Here is an 18,364-nt window from a genome sequence, read left to right as displayed (position 1 = left end):
TAGATACGATGTGTTGGTTCAGGTTCTGCTACTGGATCAAGAGAGAGCAAGTATCCCTTGGAGTCACTGTGGGTTCTATATTTAAGAAATGCATTTCCAGTCCTTCTCGGCCAGGCAAGAAGGCAGCAGGCTGCAAGTCAATACAGCAAAGCAGGAGCCGAGCAGAGTAGTAGTCCAGCAGGTTGGCAGTCTTTTCAGCAGCATGAATTGAGGGAGGCATCAAATACAAATCTTTGGAATGCACAGATGCCCTGTCCTGACAGCACTGGCTCTAGACTAACTACAGGGGTTAGGAAGCCCTTTGTGAGGGATTAGGGCACAGCCTATTCATGTGTAAGTGAAGCTAGGTACAGCTCCTTCCTCCCATCCTGTTTTGATAGCGATCTCAGGCACACTTAAGTTCCCTTTGTGTTTGGCTGTCTGGGTGGAATGCACAAAGCCCAGCTGCCAACTAAACACAGTCATGTGATGAGATACAGGCTACAGGTATCAAACGGCTAAGGCCAGAAAAAGGTAATGATCTAAATGTGACATTTTCAGACTTGTAATTGAAAACCAACATCACCATAACTTAGGATTTTGAATTAGAATTCCAGAGGCAACAAACAGGAACCAGGTATATATCCTCACTTGGAAATTGAACTCATAACATGTAATAAGGTAATCCCAATATCATCCCAAGGGAGACATAGGCCTTGCTTTAGTGAAATAATAATATAAGAGTTTTTCACTTCCAGGATATGTAAAACTTAAAAGTACATGTGCATATTTCTAGATACATTGAACCCTGACCTCTGGGACCAACCATAGAGGTAACTTATAAGTATCAAAAAAGAAGGTTTGGACTGGCAAGAGGATTTATTTTGCAAACATCTGCTTATTATGCCTCTGGATTCAAGTTAGCCTGGCCGATGACTGCTGTTACCCCAAAAACACTACCAGGATGTTTGATTCCGGTCCAGGGAACTTGGTTTGGCAGTTCAGGTTGGGCTGTTCCCACGAGGCACAGGGTCAAGACTGATTTGCATATCGCTGGGTCTGAACTGGGGTGGTGAAGTGAGCTAAAGAACAATAATGGATTCAACCCAGATCTAGTAGTGACTGGGGGTGAAAAGTTTCAGCGCTCCGTCCACCATCATATTGTGTTTGCTAAGAGATTTTACTTGCCAGGTCTACATGGCAGTTTCAAACTGCACACACAGGGTCTGCAGTGGCAGGCCTGAGACATGTTTAAAAGGGAACTTATTTGGGGGGGGCACAATCGGTGCTGCAGGCCCACTAGTAACAATTAATTTAAAGGTTGTGGGCAAAGACAGTGCTTATTACTAGATACTTATAGGTAAATTAAATATGCCATATATAGATTAGCCAATGTTAGTAATTAAGGAGAGAGTACAAGCAATTTAGCACTGTTTAGAAGAGAAGTAAAGTGCACACAGTCCTAAAGCCAACAAACATGAATTCAGCAAAAAGGGGTAGAAGTAGGCACACAGTTTGGGGGTGACCCTGCAGAAAAGCCATGCCCAACAGCATTAGTCCCCTGAGCCACCAGACTGAACTGCCATGTTGATCCTATCTTCTGCAGACATGCCATTCCTTACCTAAACCCCCGTTCCCTGGTGAAACATCAGCTTGACATTTTTCTTCTGTTAGCAACTGACAAACCCGATATTCTTTTACTTACCGAGACCTGGCTGACACCGGACTCGGCCCCTGATATAATAGCAGCACTTCCCCCTGACTACTATATCATACATGCTGACCGCATTACGGGCAAACCTGGTGGGGGGGGTTGCTGCTATCATCAGCTCCACTCTGAAAGTCAACGCCCTCACTTGTCTAAACCTCCCGGTGTTAAAACTCGACATCTCCCATGTAACTATCTCGTGTGTTCTCTTGTACAGACCCCCAAATTCTATGCCACTCTTTCATCTCGCGCTCAGCGAGCAAATTGCAAACTTGGCTCTGGACCATGCCAGGGCCCTCCTGGTAGGTGATTTACTACTGGTTCAACGACCCCTTGGGAGGCCCGCACTCTGACGAACTCACGAGCTTCTCATGAATCTGAATTTCTCTCAGCAGGTCACCTTGCCAACCCACCGCAAAGGCCACATCTTAGACCACTTCTGGACCAACTCTTCGCTGGTCACGACCCCGGCAACCATCCCTTGCCTATGGTCTGACCATCTCCTACTCAAATTTAATCTTGTCTACTCCACCACCAAGACAACCACCACAGCAGCCGGAGGCTGGGCGAGGAATTGGAATACATTAGATAGATCAAACTTCCTACGGACACTCACTAACACTATCCTACCTCCCCACCCTGACATTAATTTACATGAATCTAACCTTTCTGGCTGGCTGCAAGCAGCAAGTGATGCACACGCCCCCTACAAGAAAGTCAAATTGGCTTGGCACGCACATGCCCAGCGATGGTTCTCGTCCGAGTTGAAAGCAAAGAACCTGGCTTTGCGCCAACCGGAGCGACAATGGCGCCGCAACTATTCCCCCGACCTAAAGATATGATTTACTTCTGCTAGGAAGGGATATATGAAGGCCATTCTATCTACCAACGCGGCCCATTTCTCCGTCCCGTATCCTCAACTCGATGAACAGATCAAAGGACATCTTTTCTACACTGAATGAGTTAACTACCTTAGACAGTGTACGCCCCAGCCTGACCCCTACCCAGACCTTTTGTGACTCACTCAATGTCTAGTTCATTGAGAAAATCTCGGATATTAAAGCGAGTATTTCACAATCCCCCAATCCTATTATTTCTGCAACGGCTGCTGCCAATAACAACGGCATTCTTAGTAGTTTCCCTCCTATCACCCCAGAGCAATTCCAAGAGCTTCTAGTAAGATTTAAATCTGGTGCCCCCTCAGACAGTTGCCCCCCTATATTCTAAAAGACTACTTCTCTGCTCTCCCTGACTCCGCCTGCACCCTCCTGAACGATTCCTTAACATCGGGACAAGTGCCTCTAGAAATTAAGAAAGCGACGGTAGTGCCGCTTCTGAAGAAACCTGGGGCTGATCCAACATGTAAGGCAAACTATCGCCCTATTTCCCTGCTCCCTTTCTTAGCAAAGGTGATGGAGGCCCACGTAGCCAGATGTCTGTCCAACTTTCTGGAGGAATCAAATTACCTCGAGCCCCATCAAGCAGGGTTCCGGCCCGCCCATTCAACGGAGGCGGTGGTACTCACGGTTCTAGATACTCTCCGTGACTGTGCAGAAAACTGCTCTCCCCAGGCCATGGGGCTTCTGGATCTTTCGGCCGCATTTTACACGGTCGACCACACCATTCTGATCGACCGTGTCATCCAGGCCAGTGTCCAGGGCACAGCGGTCAACTGGCTGAAATCTTTTCTGGAGAACAGAACTGAAGCAGTCCGTCTTGGAGATCTGGTTGCCCCTAAACAGACTATTACTTGTGGCGTCCCACAGGGCTCCTCCCTGTCTCCTCACTTGTTCAATCTCTATGTTTTTCCCTTAATCCAGGCCCTCAGAGATAGACAAGTGGCGGTCTTCAATTATGCAGACGACCTGCAACTGCTTTTTACAATAGACAATTCTGATATCTCCATCTCCAGTTTTCAGTCGACCATGAGGTACATCCAAGCCTGGATGGATCAAAATCATCTGAAATTGAACCCGGGTAAGACTGAGCTGGTACTCACAGGGGACAGTGTCAAATACTGGGGCCCGCACTATTGGCCGCTAGACATGGGCCCAGCTCCATCTCCCTCTTCTTCGGCAAAGACACTCAGAGTCACCTTAAATAGTGATCTCTCACTGAAAACTCAAGTGGGCCAGGTGGTCTCCAAGTGTATTTTCCAACTTAGGAAAATTCGGAAGGTTTGGCGCTTCCTAACATCGGAGGCCATCACCCAGGTGGTGATAGCCACGGTACTGTCCCACCTGGACTATGTGAATTCGATCTACCTGGGCATACCTCTCTAATTGCTGAAACTACTTCATATGGTGCAAAACTATGCAGCCAGACTGATTCTGAGCCAACCTAGATGGTAATCTGCCACCTCACTGCTTATGAAACTCCATTGGCTCCTCATGGCCCAGCGTTGCTCCTTCAAAACAGGCTGCATGATTTTCAAATCCCTTCACTGTGAAAGTCCCAAATTCATTGACAAACTTATAATGAGGAATACCCCTTCCCGCAATTTGCGCTCAGCCCCTCTTGGCCTTCTACATACACCTTCCTTCAAACATAAGCGCACTGGTGGCTGTCGATTTGCGGCACTGGCCCCTCGTCTGCGGAATTCCTTTCCTCTTGAGATCCGGACTTGTCCGGACCTCAGGACATTCAGAAGAGCACTTAAGACCTGGCTCTATAAACAAGCTTATCTCTAACTCCAGCACACATCTAAAACCCTCCGGACCAGCTCTCTGTCTCTCTATAGCGCCATGAAACCAATCGGTGTTAGCACGCTTAACAAGCTCTTTTAAAATTAACATTAACATTAACAAGAGAGGTTATACGAATAGAATATTTTATACATCATTTAAAAATTTATTTTTGGTCATTTGGAAACAGACTTTTGCATTAAGTTCTGTTTTGTGTTCATATCTGGCCTCCAAATGATGATGTAACATTTAGGAATGAAGATACAACCCAATAGTCCTGCACTCGATGACAAGATGGCAAAGATCTCCACGGCCACCAAATATTTTCCATTTGTGCTGAGATACGCTGGGATGAAAGATGTCCAGACAGCCAGAAACACAAGCATACTGAAGGTAAGAAACTTGGCCTCATTAAAACTCTGAGGCAAATTGCGAGCATAAAATGCAACCACAAAACTGACACTGGCCAACAAGCCCAGATATCCCAACATCATATAGAAGAAGAGAACAGAGCCCTCGTCACACTGGAGGATGGTGGTGTCCTGTATCTGCATCTTTACTGGGAACGGAGGATCAAGGAGCAGCCAGACTGTGCAAATCAGGACTGGAGCAAATGAACACAGAAGGACCACTGCACTGGGCATTCTGGTCCCAAGCCACCTTGAAGAACGGCTGGTGGGATCGCGAGCATTGAACGCTATAATCACAGTGATGGTCTTGGCCAGAATGGTGGAAATGCTGATGGAAAAGATAATTCCAAATAAGTTTTGGCGGATCATGCAGGTGGCCCTCATGGGATGGCCAATGAAGGTGAAGGGACAGAGGAAGCAGAGCATGAGGGCAATGAGAAGCACGTAGCTGAGTACTTGATTGTTTGCTTTAACAATTGCCGTGTCCTGGTACTTCTTGAAGATGCAGAGAACAAGAAGAGTGAGTAGGAAGAGGAGGCTGGTGAGGCATAAAAGTGTGATTCCCAAAGGCTCCTCAAGGGAAAGGAACTCGACAGTTGTTAGATCACATCGGGTTCGCTCTTCATTGGGCCATTGGTCTTCAGGACAAGGCCAGCAGTCATGGGAATCTGAGAAAAAGAAGAGAGTTGGTTATTGATTACAATCTCTGTACTTAGGAAGTCTCAAACGGATATTAGGGAGAAACTGCAGCCTTTGTGACACAAAAATCGCCCTTTAGTTGCCTTTGCATGTGTCCCCTTGGGGGACAAAGAAAGATGTCTCATTAGCCTCCCTTATGATAGCTACTTTAAAAAGGAGGTACGGCCTGGAGAGCCACAGACCTACAAGACATGCTTTTAGGGTAATTTTATGTGAAACAGTTCCTGGCCAAAACTGAATCATTGACTACAACAATATATATCCACTCATGAATATTATATGTTATCTCAGTCTATATTTTTTTAACCACTTCAACGCTATTGACGGAACCGTTCCGTCACGCCCCTCGGGTGGGCTGTGCTCATGACGGAACGGTTCCGTCACAGCCCGCTCGCCGCGCCTGCGCGGCGCATTTCATTAAGCGGGCGGGGCCGTGACGGATCCGTTCCGTCACAAGCACAGCTCACCCGCGAGCCGTGACGGAACGGTTCTGTCACCCCCGCAGGTGAGCCGCACGCCTCCCACAACCGTTAGCGCTGCGGCGGAATAGTCGCCGCAGCAAAGGTGCTAAAAAGTACTGAGTACAATAATAATTAAAGCTTTAGTACAGACATGCATTAGTAAGGTGAAAAATATTACTAATCTATAAAAACTTACCACACCTTTGAATATACCCTGTGATGCACTGTTGTGATGAATGGATATACCCTTGTTCTCCTTATACCTTTCTCTTCACACCTTCTTTGGGATAAACAAAGCCCGCTAGTTTGAAGACAGTCCAGATCTCTGGGTATTGCTTGCTTGCCTTCAGAATGCTTCTTGACATAGTGCCTCACATCTCCCATTTGCTTTCAGTAAGCCTTTTTACTTACTTTAGGTTTGAGCCTATCAGACAATGCAAGCTATCCAGTTGCAAACATATATTATGAACTTAACAAGAACAGACTGAGCTTTGTAGCCCAACCATTGCTTACCATTAATTGGCTTTACTGTCAAAGTCTTTTGACTGCTTTTATTTGTGTTCCTATTTCTCAATCGTGTATGTGTTCCTTCCATGGAGAATAGCTTCCTTACCGCTCTTTAATTGGGTCACTTTCACTCCATTTTGGTTCAGGACTAATTGAAAGTCCATGTGTTTTCCAGCTATCTCCCCTTTCTGCTTTTCTCCCACACCTCCATGGTATTTTTGCTCGACAATGACTAGAGTGACTGCTTTTACATACTTGGGGGTTTTAATCGACGACAGATGCTCTGGGTCCCCCAATTTAAAGTTCAAAAGAATGCAGTAGTGGAGATCGTCGGCAGCTCTACTGGGCTTGTGGCACCGATTGGGAGCCAGGCCTTTTGAGGCAATATTTGCCTTCTATAGGTCTAAATGTGTGGCTATTGCTACATGTGGCGCTGCCATTTGGGGTTATAAGCATCTGGCAGGGGTTTAGTTGGCTGAAAACAAATGTTTACGTTCCCTTGTGTCTGTCCCCCAATCAACCCCAACTTATGCCATTCTCCAGGAACTGGGGATGGGGTATGTGACTGATCTGGTGACATTGGCTCCCTTGATCTGCTGGATGAAAACTTGGCTCAATCCAGAGCTAACTTTGAACCATCAGGTTCTAAGGGAGTGTGTTGCCTTAGATGAAGCCAGCAGTATCCAGTGGTTGTCGTACGTTAAGGGTATGTTCATTAAATTAAGGGTGCCCTGATATCTATAATGCCCCAGAAGGGTTAAAAAAAATTGATGTAAAGTGGGTGAAATTGCAGTTCTTGAATATATTGAGGCTGGAACGGGAGGATCAGGAAACCTTTAGTCAGGGCTCATTATTTAATAATCTCCTCGCCGTCAATATAGCCCTATCTGAGAATTGTGACTAAGCCTTTTCATCGCTGGCTTCTGACTAGGTTCCGATTCAACTTAATTCACTTTTCCTTGGGTAATGTCCCCGGTTAGTGTAAACCAGAAGATATAGCCCTGTGTCACTAGGACAATTTTTCACCTCAGGACACTATGCACTTTATAATGTTTTGTGATTTTTATATTGACATTAGGAAGAGGTTTTTAACTCTGCTCCTGAGGGGAAAGGGCTTTTTACAGGTCAGACCAGCTCTAATATACCTTCAATTGTTAGATAATACCTGGAATATTTTTAACATTGCCATTTTTCTTGTTGCTGCTGTCCGCCTTAGGAAAAAAAGATTTCCTATGATGATTGAAACATGAATTTTTCTGAATTTTATCTTATTGTAACTGTTTTTACGTGATATATTTTTTCTAAGTATAAACTAATCATAGATTTTGTGTAGGAATTTTAAACTTTTTTATGTCGCCCATTCATATTGTAAGATAACAATGGTGTTTTGTCTTTTGTGTTTTGTATTGTACTTTTATGATTTTAATTAATCGAATAAAGTGATTTGATTGATTGAGTGACGAAGTCTCACGCAAACTATATTTCACTCAGAAGTCCAAAAATTCATAAATCCGAGTCTACTGATTGTTTTTTGTCATGTTGATGTCAGAAAAGTTATAACAACTTTCTCCATTGTTCTAAATTTATTTGGGATGTTTCTTGTGTTGTGTTTTCACTTTATTACTGTCTGTGTACTGCATAAATACGTTACACAGTGCCTCTTTGTTAAGCCTGACTGTTTTTTGTGGATGTTGCTTGACCTGTGCTCACACCCTATTCAACTAACAACTCAATTTCTCACAATTTGCTTATGTTAGCAGTGAACATATCATCTAGTCTGCAAATCCCAAATGAGAATTTGAATATGACTCATGTTGCAGACAACATGGATGAAACCATAAAGAATATCTCAGATGAGGGGCTCATGTCAAGACTTGTCTATAGAAGTGCTCCACTCACAGGCACTCACAAGTCAGACATGGATCTGAGAAGAACAACAAGACCTATTACAGGAGTGAAACACTTCGGTCACATCAACCCATGGCTTCCTATAGAAGTGAGATGATTATTTCAAATGACCTGCATCACACACAAAGACCGGCTCCTTGTGGCCCCGTAATCCAAGGTACTAAAATAAATCAGGTCAAGAGGTGGTCATACTCTTTAAAACTCTGAATCAATGTTATTGGGGACACCATGGTACAAAACACGTAGAACCAACTTGCTTTCATTTTTGGTTCATCCCCCTCACAATGGGCCCGATTCACAGAACGAACTTAAGATAACATCCTAAACTTACTACATTTGGTATTCACAGAGGGCATCTAGTAGTAGTAAAGTTAGGATTTTGTCTTAAGTTTGACTGAAGACAGACTTAAGACAGACTTAAGACAGATTTAAGACAAACTTAAGACAGACTTAAGACAGAGTTAAGACAGACTTAAGACAAAATCCTAACTTTACTACTACTACTAAATGCCTTCTGAGAATACCAAAAGTAGTAAGTTTAGGATTTTGTCTTAAGTTTGACTTAAGTTTGACTTAAGACAGACTTAAGACAGACTTAAGACAATATTAAGACAGACTTAAGACAAACTTAGGACAGACTTAAGGCAAAATCTTAACTTTACTACTACTAAATGCCTTCTGTGAATACCAAAAGTAGTAAGATTAAGATTTTGTCTTATGTTAGTTCTGTAAATCGGGCCCAATGACATTAATGGCACTACTTATACTATGTGACTGATGAGGAACAACACACAAGGGCATACTAATGAAGGAATTTGCATCGCTCTTGCACCCCGCAATGTGGTGCAAGAGTGATGTAAGCCCAAATGATAGTTCAAAAGCCACACAAGTCCACCTTGAGTGACCCAGAGAGGCTTCATACATTTTGAGAAAATCAACGCAGTGCAAATCTCTGCTTTGTGTTATTCTGACCCTGAGAGACATTCCATGGGTGTCCAGTGGTTGTTTCAATGTAACATCCAAGTCTTTTGATGCAATCCTAGATTTACTAGAAGTGGTAAATCTGGGATTGCCGAAAACTTGCTCATCCCCAAGTGAGGCATAACGAGGAGAGATGTTTTTATTTCTCTAAGTTTTTCACTCTTTCTATGTGTGCTGCAGTCCTCAATCCTCCGTGAAACAGAGACTCCCTTACGGCATGGTGAAAGGATGCCAGTGTTGGAGCTAGGCAGGCCATTGTGCACCAGCACTGGGGAAAAGACAGGGGGGACCATATTTGGATTCATACAGTGCATTATTGCCTTTACTCTGGAATACAAGGTACCCACTCCAAAGAGGCCATAGTGATAACGGCATCCCTTTGGTAAATGGACAATCTCTCCATAACAAGGGGACATTTTGAATATGTTCTTTAAGGGCTTTGGCTAATACTTCCATAGATACGGCAGCCTGGCCAATATTAATGTTACCTCCATGAACCTGCTGAGTCTTGAAATCAATGGATATACGGTCCATGGTTTTGTGATGTAAGCACTTCAGACTCAAAGGTTACTCACCGGTCTCATTTGAAATCTCACCAGCAGAGCAGGGAACACAGTCAAAGCAGCAGACAGGCCATCCTTTCCTCACAGACTGTCTGAACCCAGGGAGGCAGCTCTCGCTGCAGAAGGAGCTGGGAGCCTGGGGAAAGGAAGAGATACAGAGTGAGAAACTAAAATATTTACTCATGTGATGAAAAATAAATTACATAGAAGGACACATGGCTTGGTGCTACATAAGGATACTAGAGGGTATTGAACCATCCCATAGCAAACTGTACTGTTCCAAACGACAGCGTAACAATCCAAACCATGCCATACCCCACTGTATCACGTCCTCCGGATTGTAACCAAAGGTTAGATAAAAGGGAGGAGAAAGAGAAATGTTCTGCACATAGATGCTGTTGCTAGAGTTTAATTTACACATACTAATGTGTCATACTTTCCTGGGTTAAAAGGGCTTACACTCAGAGTGAAAGTGATTGCATGGAAGAGAACACACAGGAATCCACAAATGGTTGTTTTTATAGAACTTTGCCTGCTACCAACAAGTAAGCCACCTGGTTCACCGAAGACCTCCGGATCTCCAAGCACACCTGTCGGAAGCTACAGAAGAAATGGCTCCACGACCGAACACCAGACAGCCACACTGCCCTCAAAAGCGCCACCCACAGACACCACCAACTCATCAGGACCGCCAAGAGGACCGCCTTCAAGGCCCACCTAGAAAACAACGCGCACAACACCTAAGAGCTCTTCAACATCGTGAAAGAACTCTCCAACCCCAGCTCCAACACCAAACAACATCCCACCATCACAAGACCTGTGCGACTCCATGGCTGCCTTCTTTGATCGCAAGATCACCGACATCCACGACAGCCTCAACCCCGACACCCCCACACCCACCACTGAGTCAACCACCCCTGCGACCACCACCCGCACCAGCCGCCTGACCGCCTGGTCCAATGTCAGCGACGAAGACACCCATCAAAACCATGAACTCCATCCACTCCGGATCCCCATCTTATCCCTGCCCTCCCCACGTCTTCAACAAAGCTAGCACAACCATCGCGCCCCACCTCCGGAAAACAATCAACAGTTCCTTCGAGACAGCAACCTTCCCGGAAAGCTGGAAGCATGCAGAGATCAATGCCCTTCAGAAGAAGCCCAAGGCGGACCCCAAGGACCTCAAGAACTTCCGGGCCATCTCCCTGCTCCCGTTCCCGGCAAAAGTGACAGAGAAGATCGTCAACAAACAGCTAACCCGCTACCTCGAAGACAACAACATCCTGGACCCCTCCCAATCCGGTTTTCGCAGCAACCACAGCACAGAGACCGCCCTTATCGCCGCCACTGACGACGTCAGGATCCCGATGGACAAATGAGAAACAGCCGCCCTCATCCTCCTGGACCTATCAGCAGCCTTTGACACAGTCTGCCACCGCACCCTATCAGCACGCCTCCATGACGCCGGAATTCAAGAGAAGGCCCTGGCCTGGACCACATCCTTCCTCTACGGCAGAACCCAGAGCGTCCGCCTTCCACCCTTCCGCTCGAAATCCACCGAGATCATCTGCGGCATCCCACAGGGATCCTCCCTCAGCCCGACGCTGTTCAATATCTACATGGCACCACTCGCCCACGTCGCACGACAACATAACCTCAACATCATCTCCTACGCCGACGACACCCAGCTGATCATATCCCTCACCGAAGACCCCCACACCGCCAAAACCAACCTCCAGAGAGGAATGAAGGCTGTAGCTGACTGGATGAAGGACAGCAGACTGAAGCTGAACTCAGACAAAACGGAGGTCCTCATCCTCGGACCCACCCCTTCAGCCTGGGACAACTCCTGGTGGCCCACATCGCTAGGCGCAGCCCCAGAACCCACAGACCACGCACGCAACCTGGGGGTCATCCTCGACTTCACCCTCTCCATGACCAGGCAAGTCAACGCCGTCTCCCAGTCCTGCTTCAACACCCTCCGAATGCTCCGCAGAATCTTCAAATGGATCCCCACCGACACTAGAAAAACTGTCACCCAGGCCCTCATCACCAGCAGACTAGACTACAGGAACGCCCTCTACTCAGGAACTACAAACAAGCTCCTGAGATGACTACAACAAATCCAGAACGCCTTGGCTCGAATGATCCTCGACGTCCCCCGCCACAGCCACATCACACCCCACCTGAGAGGCCCGCACTGGCTCCCCATCAACAAGAGGATCACCTTCAAACTCCTCATCCACGCCCACAAAGCACTACACAACACCGGACCAACCTAACTCAACAACCGACTCAGCTTCCACACCCCCACCCGAAGCCTCCGCTCTGCCAACCTTGCCCTCACCACAGTCCCTCGGATCCGGAAAACCACAGCCGGAGGAATATCCTTCTCCTACCTCGCCACCAAGACCTGGAACACTCAACCAATCTACGCCAGACTCAGGACCTACTGGCCTTCAGAAGACTCCTCAAGACCGGGCTCTTCGACCAGTAGCGCCCCCACCCAGCGCCTTGAGACCCTCACGGGTATGTAGCGCGCTCTATAAATGTAATGATTGATTGATTGATTGATTGCTACATTAGTGAATAGTACTTTCTGTACTTTTTTTAATACTGAAATCAGGGGAGAGGAGTTGGCCTAACGGCTAGGGCGCTCGACCTCGGACCTGGGGATCTGGGTTCGAGTCTCGGTAACGACGCCATCACCTCCTGTGATTCTGGGCAAATCACTTAATCTCCCCGTGCCTAAAATGAAAGTGTAACTGGAACATATGTAAAGCGCTCTGATACCTGATTCGGTTCGGGTCTAGTTCGCGCTATATAAAACTCTGCAAAAAAAAATAAAAAATGTACAAAATATATCTGAAATATAGTTTTGGAATCAGCAACAATGTACAGAGTCTCATAGCTCTGCCTGTCCTGTCTTTTCCTGCATGGAGACTCTGAAGAGTAGAGTCTCCGTCCACTAGGGGTGACTCCGCCATTACTGGGTAGTCTCCACAGTTGAAAAAATACCATTTATAAAGTTACAAACATTGTTTGTGAACACCATAAAACGCCATACTTACACAAAAGTGTGGGTTTACCTTTGTAAATTAGGTCCTGTAGGTCCCAGAGTGCTCCATTCTGTAGGATAAAAGGAAACAGACACACCTGATAGACTCAAGATTAAGGTAAATTATTGCATATTACTTAGATTCCACTTTCTCTTGCCTACTCTCTCTGTTCTTTATTTATGGAGAAGAGGTGCAGCAATAGTCGTAGAGAGATTCCAGCTTGCAAGGGGCAGATGGTAGGTAGATAGCAGAGGACTTGCTGGATCGTGGCAGGCAGAGCACACATTGACCCCAGTGACCCCAGGGGTGGTTCCTCTTCCTTCGCCCCTTGTTGCCCCTTGTTGGCTATCTCGTATTTCTAAAATTTTTTACTTCAATGATCACTGAAGCCTAACAACTCTCAATTGAGTTATCCCCAATCCTTGCCAGTCGCCCACTCATCCATTCACTCATCCATTCACTCAAACCTCACACCCAGACTTGCAGACATGCAAATAACACATTAACACACACATACGAGGACCACTGCCCTAAAACCAGTCCATGCTGGTACACTACTGAGCAATTTATTTAAATCTCATTTTTTAAATTTATTTATTAATATGTTTATAAAGCGCTTGAATCGACTCCCAAAGGAGCATCTCTATGCTAACACAGACTCTGAGGAAGTTTGGGATACTAACCTAGTTAATAAGTAAGAAACAAGAAGGTCTTTAATAGTTTTCTAAATGTCATGTGTTCTGGACAGAACCTAAGAGAATCAGGAAGTTCATTCCAGAGACGTGGACCGAGGTAGGAGAGGGCTTTCCCTGCTAATCTTGCCCTCTTGATGATTGGTACTTCGAGAACATTTTTACTGCTGGGGCGAAGAGCACGTGAGGGAGTGTAGGGTCTAAATTTATCGGCCAGGTAGGATGGGCCCATTTTAAAGCATGTCTGCCTTCAAGTTTCTTTCTCTTTTACGTGACGTCTTTTTTCAAACGACAATACAAAAGAAGACATGGCAGGGAGAAAACTCAAGTGCACATCAAGCAAAGCAAGTCTGATGCAACATAGTGAGGAGGACACGTCACAGCATGAAGGAGCAACAAGCAAGTCAAACCATTGCATGCTTTTGAATGAGACATGCCAAAGAATAAACAAAACAAAATAATAACAGAAGTCAGCACATCAAGTCAATACACACCTTCAGAATCCCTCAGACCCAGAGCAGCACCAGTCAGGTGAATGAACAAAACCCTCAAGCACAAGGGGGAGATGTCTGAGGCACAGCCCAAGAACTCAGCATGACTCTGAGAGGAGGAGTGTTTGACCAAAAATATTCAGTGTTTTAAACTCTGAGGGTGTAGGGCAGGCAACTAAGATATGTGAGTAAGGGGTGCCAATAACTTAGGAACTTGCCAGCAGTGTGGTCCAGATTGTGTGAGAGTTGTTCCATCTCCATCATATGACTGGCATTGGATCTATAGGGTGACAGGGGTGCAGGAACTTCTTTCAAATCAGTGTGAAGAGCTGTTGAGCAGCATCAGTGTATGACCAATCAGTCATCAGGCTGCATGTGTCGTGGCTTTCAGGGACCGGGTCTGTGCGGGTCTGGACGCCCAACATAAAGGTGGTATGTTTATAAGTGATGTACTATCCCACTACATCATTAAAGTGCCCCAAGATCTCCTTCCAATCTGTAGCTAAAAGGGAACAGGATATCAGAATGTGACAGAACTGTCCTCTCCGTTCCACATCCCCAACAGAGGGGGGGCATCGAAGGATACATGGTGTGGAGCCAGAAAAATGTTTAATAACAATGAACCACCAGTTTAGAGGCTGCATCCCATTGGGAAAAACTTCTGTATGTTTTGGGGCTAGCATGCCACCCTGTCTCTAGCATGCCACCCTGTCTCTAGCATGCCACCCTGTCTCTAGCACGCCACACTGTCTATAGCACACCATACTGTCTCCCACTGTTTGCCTGTAATGCCCTCTGAGATGTTATTTTGATATCTAGCTTGGTGGACGTGTGCACAAAGGGTTGTAGCATGCTGTAGAACCTCATAGGTGTTCAGGCTGCTAGAGCCAATATAGGTACTACCAAGCTTTTCAGCAAGCATAGTTCCAAATGTCCCCTTGGGGATTGGAGGGGTGCAGTGCCCAGTGGCACACTTGGTAGAACTGCATCTGTGCAAATTAGGGGAGATTGAATTCCACATTCCAGTGCTCTAATGCCTCAAGTGTGCCACTCACAAATATAATCCTTAGTTTTCTACATTTCCTGGCTTCCCAGCTAGGAAACACGTGGGAGCTTAGTGCCATGGTGAACTCAGGGTTTTGTCGAATAGGGGTGGGGAAAGTAGCAAGGCCTCTCTGGAGTGCTGTCTTATCCCATATCACCCAAACCATTTGAGTGCGAGTGACCAAGTACCACTACATGGTTGAGCATACTTAGGGTGCCAAGTTAGATCCCATAAGTGCAACAGATCACTGACGAGTCCATATGATACCAGTGATTGTAACTCTTGCGAATCACCCATTCAGAGATCTAAAGTAAGTGGGCTGCCCAGGGCCCACTGAAACAGCACTAACTCTTGAAACGCAGGGAGAGCCTTCTGGGGTATGGTAAATTTGAGCACAAAGGATTTTGTCATGTTTTTACTTTTTAAGTCCAGAGACTGCTTCAAGGTGGACAAGCAGTCAATGATCATCAGCAGGAAGGTCTCTGGTTGGGTAATGGTAAATAAGAGGTCCTCTGCAAAAAGACTGAACTTGTGGGCATGGCCGCCAAAAGGGATGCCAACTATATCTGCCATCAGCCACCCAGTAATAGCCAAGGGCTCAACCACGAAGGCAAAAAGGTGGGGTGATAGCAGGGACCCTTGTCGGGTGTCTCCTGGAGATGTGGATTTGTGGTGTATATTGTCCATTAATGCTTGGCAATCATACCGGGCCCCAGCCCAATCTTGTCCAGGACTGTGATCAGAAAAGACCAACTCACCCGGTCAAATTCCTTCTCCGCATCAAGCAAAAGGTGTCATGCCAGAATACCGTAGTGCTGGGATTTTTGCACCAGGTGAGCGACCCAGTGACTTGCTGGGAGTTTTTTAAACATCTTTGTAACACTAATAAAGGCTACTGAACAGCAAGAAGACTGATCTTTCTGGATTCCTGTTCTGATTACTATTGTTGAATTGTCTCTAACTGTACTAAGGTGTTACTTATACCCACAGATGTGATACACGTAATCAAGACTGAACAATGATAAGTGGTGTGCTGCAAAAGCCCTAGTTTTCTTTGCTAAAATATACAAACCTTGTTCTCCTCCAACCATCTCAAATTCAAACTGAGATCATTCTTTTTTCTCCTAAAAACAACTCACTCCTGATCCAAACATGGATCACCAGCCTTAGTGCCCTAAACTCTTCACTTTCCTTATCCGAATCAGTAAAATCCCTTGGCATCACCATTGACAGTAAGTTAACACTCAATTCCCATATAAAAAACTCAGCAAAAGGAGCACTTTTCACATTCCAACATCTCAAAAAAATCAAACTTTTCATTCCAGCGGAAGATTTCAAATCTGTTCTCCAATCTCTAGTCCTCTTGAAAATTTACTATGGCATCGCCCTACTTTTTGGATCTCCCAAAGTTCACCTTGCCCCCGTCAAATCTGTTCTCAACCTAGCGGCCAGGCTTACAACTGACTGCAAGTGCTCTGACCACATCCCGCCTGACCCTTAAATGGCTTCCTATCAAAGGCAGAACCTCCTATAAAATAGTCTGCATTACGTACAAAGCCGTTCATCAAAAGACCCGCTTTACCTCTGAAACAAACTCAATAAAGCGGGTAGTACCCGACCGATGAGAAGTACCAACTCTCTCCTCCTCGTACCCCCTCTGTTAAAAAGAAAGCCACACAATCTCGCTCCTTCTCTGGTAAGGCTACCAGTATCTGGAATACCCTCCTGAAAGAGCTAAAACTCAACCCCAATTTAAGCCAGTCTAAAAAAAGAGCTTAAAATGCACCCTCTCAGCAAATACTGGTGTCCTTAATCCTTGTAACATCATACTTGATACACTTTCCCTTCCCTTTGAAACCCTTGCCTTCTCACCTCTGTTCATTCCGCCTATGTCGACCTCACCTATTCACCTCCTTCCCTACCCCTCTTCCACTTTTTCTTCCCCTTCCACCCCTTTGCAAATACTTCCCCTCCCCCCTTTTTTTCTCTCCCCAACCCTTACTTCTTCACAAAATAATGAGTCTACCTCCTTATACTGTTTAATAATTTGTAATCACTCTATTCAAGTGTTGTTTTGTAAATAGCTACTTCCTTGCACTGTTTATTGATTCAAGCTGTATTACTCAATGTGTTCTCTCAGTCCACCATGTTCTAAATGCTTCATTTGGATACCACTGTTTTGTATTCCATGTACTATTGTCATTCCAATGTAAAGCGCTCTGATACCCCCGGGTGGAGCCAGCGCTATATAAAACCTTCAAATAAATAAATAAATAAATAACACAGATGATAATTTCAAAATTCCTTTGAAAAACAATAGGCACACTAACAGTGGGCAGATAACGAGCAAGAATAACATTGAGGAGTTAAATATAGATACATATCGTATGGATAATATTGCAACGTCTATGTGAGAATGGTGAAAGTCGCATTACAGGATACATACAGTTAGTTTCTCCATTTTATTTTTTATTTAAAATTGTAAGATCATCATCAAGGACCAAAAATGGATGCATGGTGACTACATGTCCCAGAAGGCCGTAGAACTATCGCTCAACAATGAGCAATGCATCACAAACAAAGAGGCATGATCACAATGTGCTACAGAACGTCTGCCCACGTCAGTATACGTCAGGGCATACCACAAGAGCTGTGAACATGGTTGGTGCTCGTACACACGTGCAGCACGCAGTCGATGCCTCGCCCACTCCTAACATGAGGGTACAATGGCGAGCCGAATTGCACAGTACAAGGTTCCCAGTCACTATACAGTGATGGAAACCGCTAACCGGGTAAGCGTCTATGGACATCAACCACAAAGGATTTTGATAATTATCTCAAGCCATGTGGCATTTTACCTGTGACCCTACCCACCTCCTGCCTCGAGCAACAGGTGGAAAAAATCAATCGCTCGGACAATGCCCTCCTAAGGGGTGGCTCATAAGGAAGCGTCTGCCGGCATGAAGCTTCCTCTAGTTGGTTGTTCAAAGGGGCACAGTAGGACAAGAAGTGGGTTTTCTACCTTGACGAAGTAAGTGTGAATAGATGATAATAGATAACAACATTGGTTGTAGGCACACAAAACATATTGATTTTAATAGAAGAAGGGGGCATTTAGTGGTAAAGTTACTATTCTCCCACTCTGCATATGCCTAATCTTAAAACAAATTAATGTAA

General features: G+C 45.4%; 1 protein-coding gene across 1 annotated transcript; it reads right to left on the bottom strand.

The window, feature by feature from the left end:
• Nucleotides 1-4,547: 4,547 nt before the first annotated feature.
• LOC144751983 (vomeronasal type-2 receptor 26-like) lies at nt 4,548-17,847 on the bottom strand. The gene is made up of 3 exons (XM_078639942.1): nt 17,830-17,847; nt 9,913-10,036; nt 4,548-5,449 (listed from the first exon to the last, which is right to left on the bottom strand). Exons 1-3 carry the CDS (start codon nt 17,845-17,847, stop codon nt 4,548-4,550), a joined length of 1,044 nt encoding a protein of 347 aa, XP_078496068.1.
• Nucleotides 17,848-18,364: the final 517 nt, after the last annotated feature.

The sequence above is a fragment of the Lissotriton helveticus genome, chromosome 4_2 (assembly GCF_964261635.1).
Source record: "Lissotriton helveticus chromosome 4_2, aLisHel1.1, whole genome shotgun sequence".
Lineage (NCBI taxonomy): Eukaryota > Metazoa > Chordata > Amphibia > Caudata > Salamandridae > Lissotriton > Lissotriton helveticus.
Note: the sequence above shows the minus strand (reverse complement) of the source record. Positions and strands in the feature narration are given on the sequence as shown.

Excerpts from the sequence above, each read along its gene's own strand:
- LOC144751983 (XM_078639942.1), bottom strand. Across the intron at positions 5,450-9,912 it reads TGAGATTTCAAATGAGACCG|ATTCCCATGACTGCTGGCCT; the intron begins GTGAGTAACCTT and ends TCTTTTTCTCAG.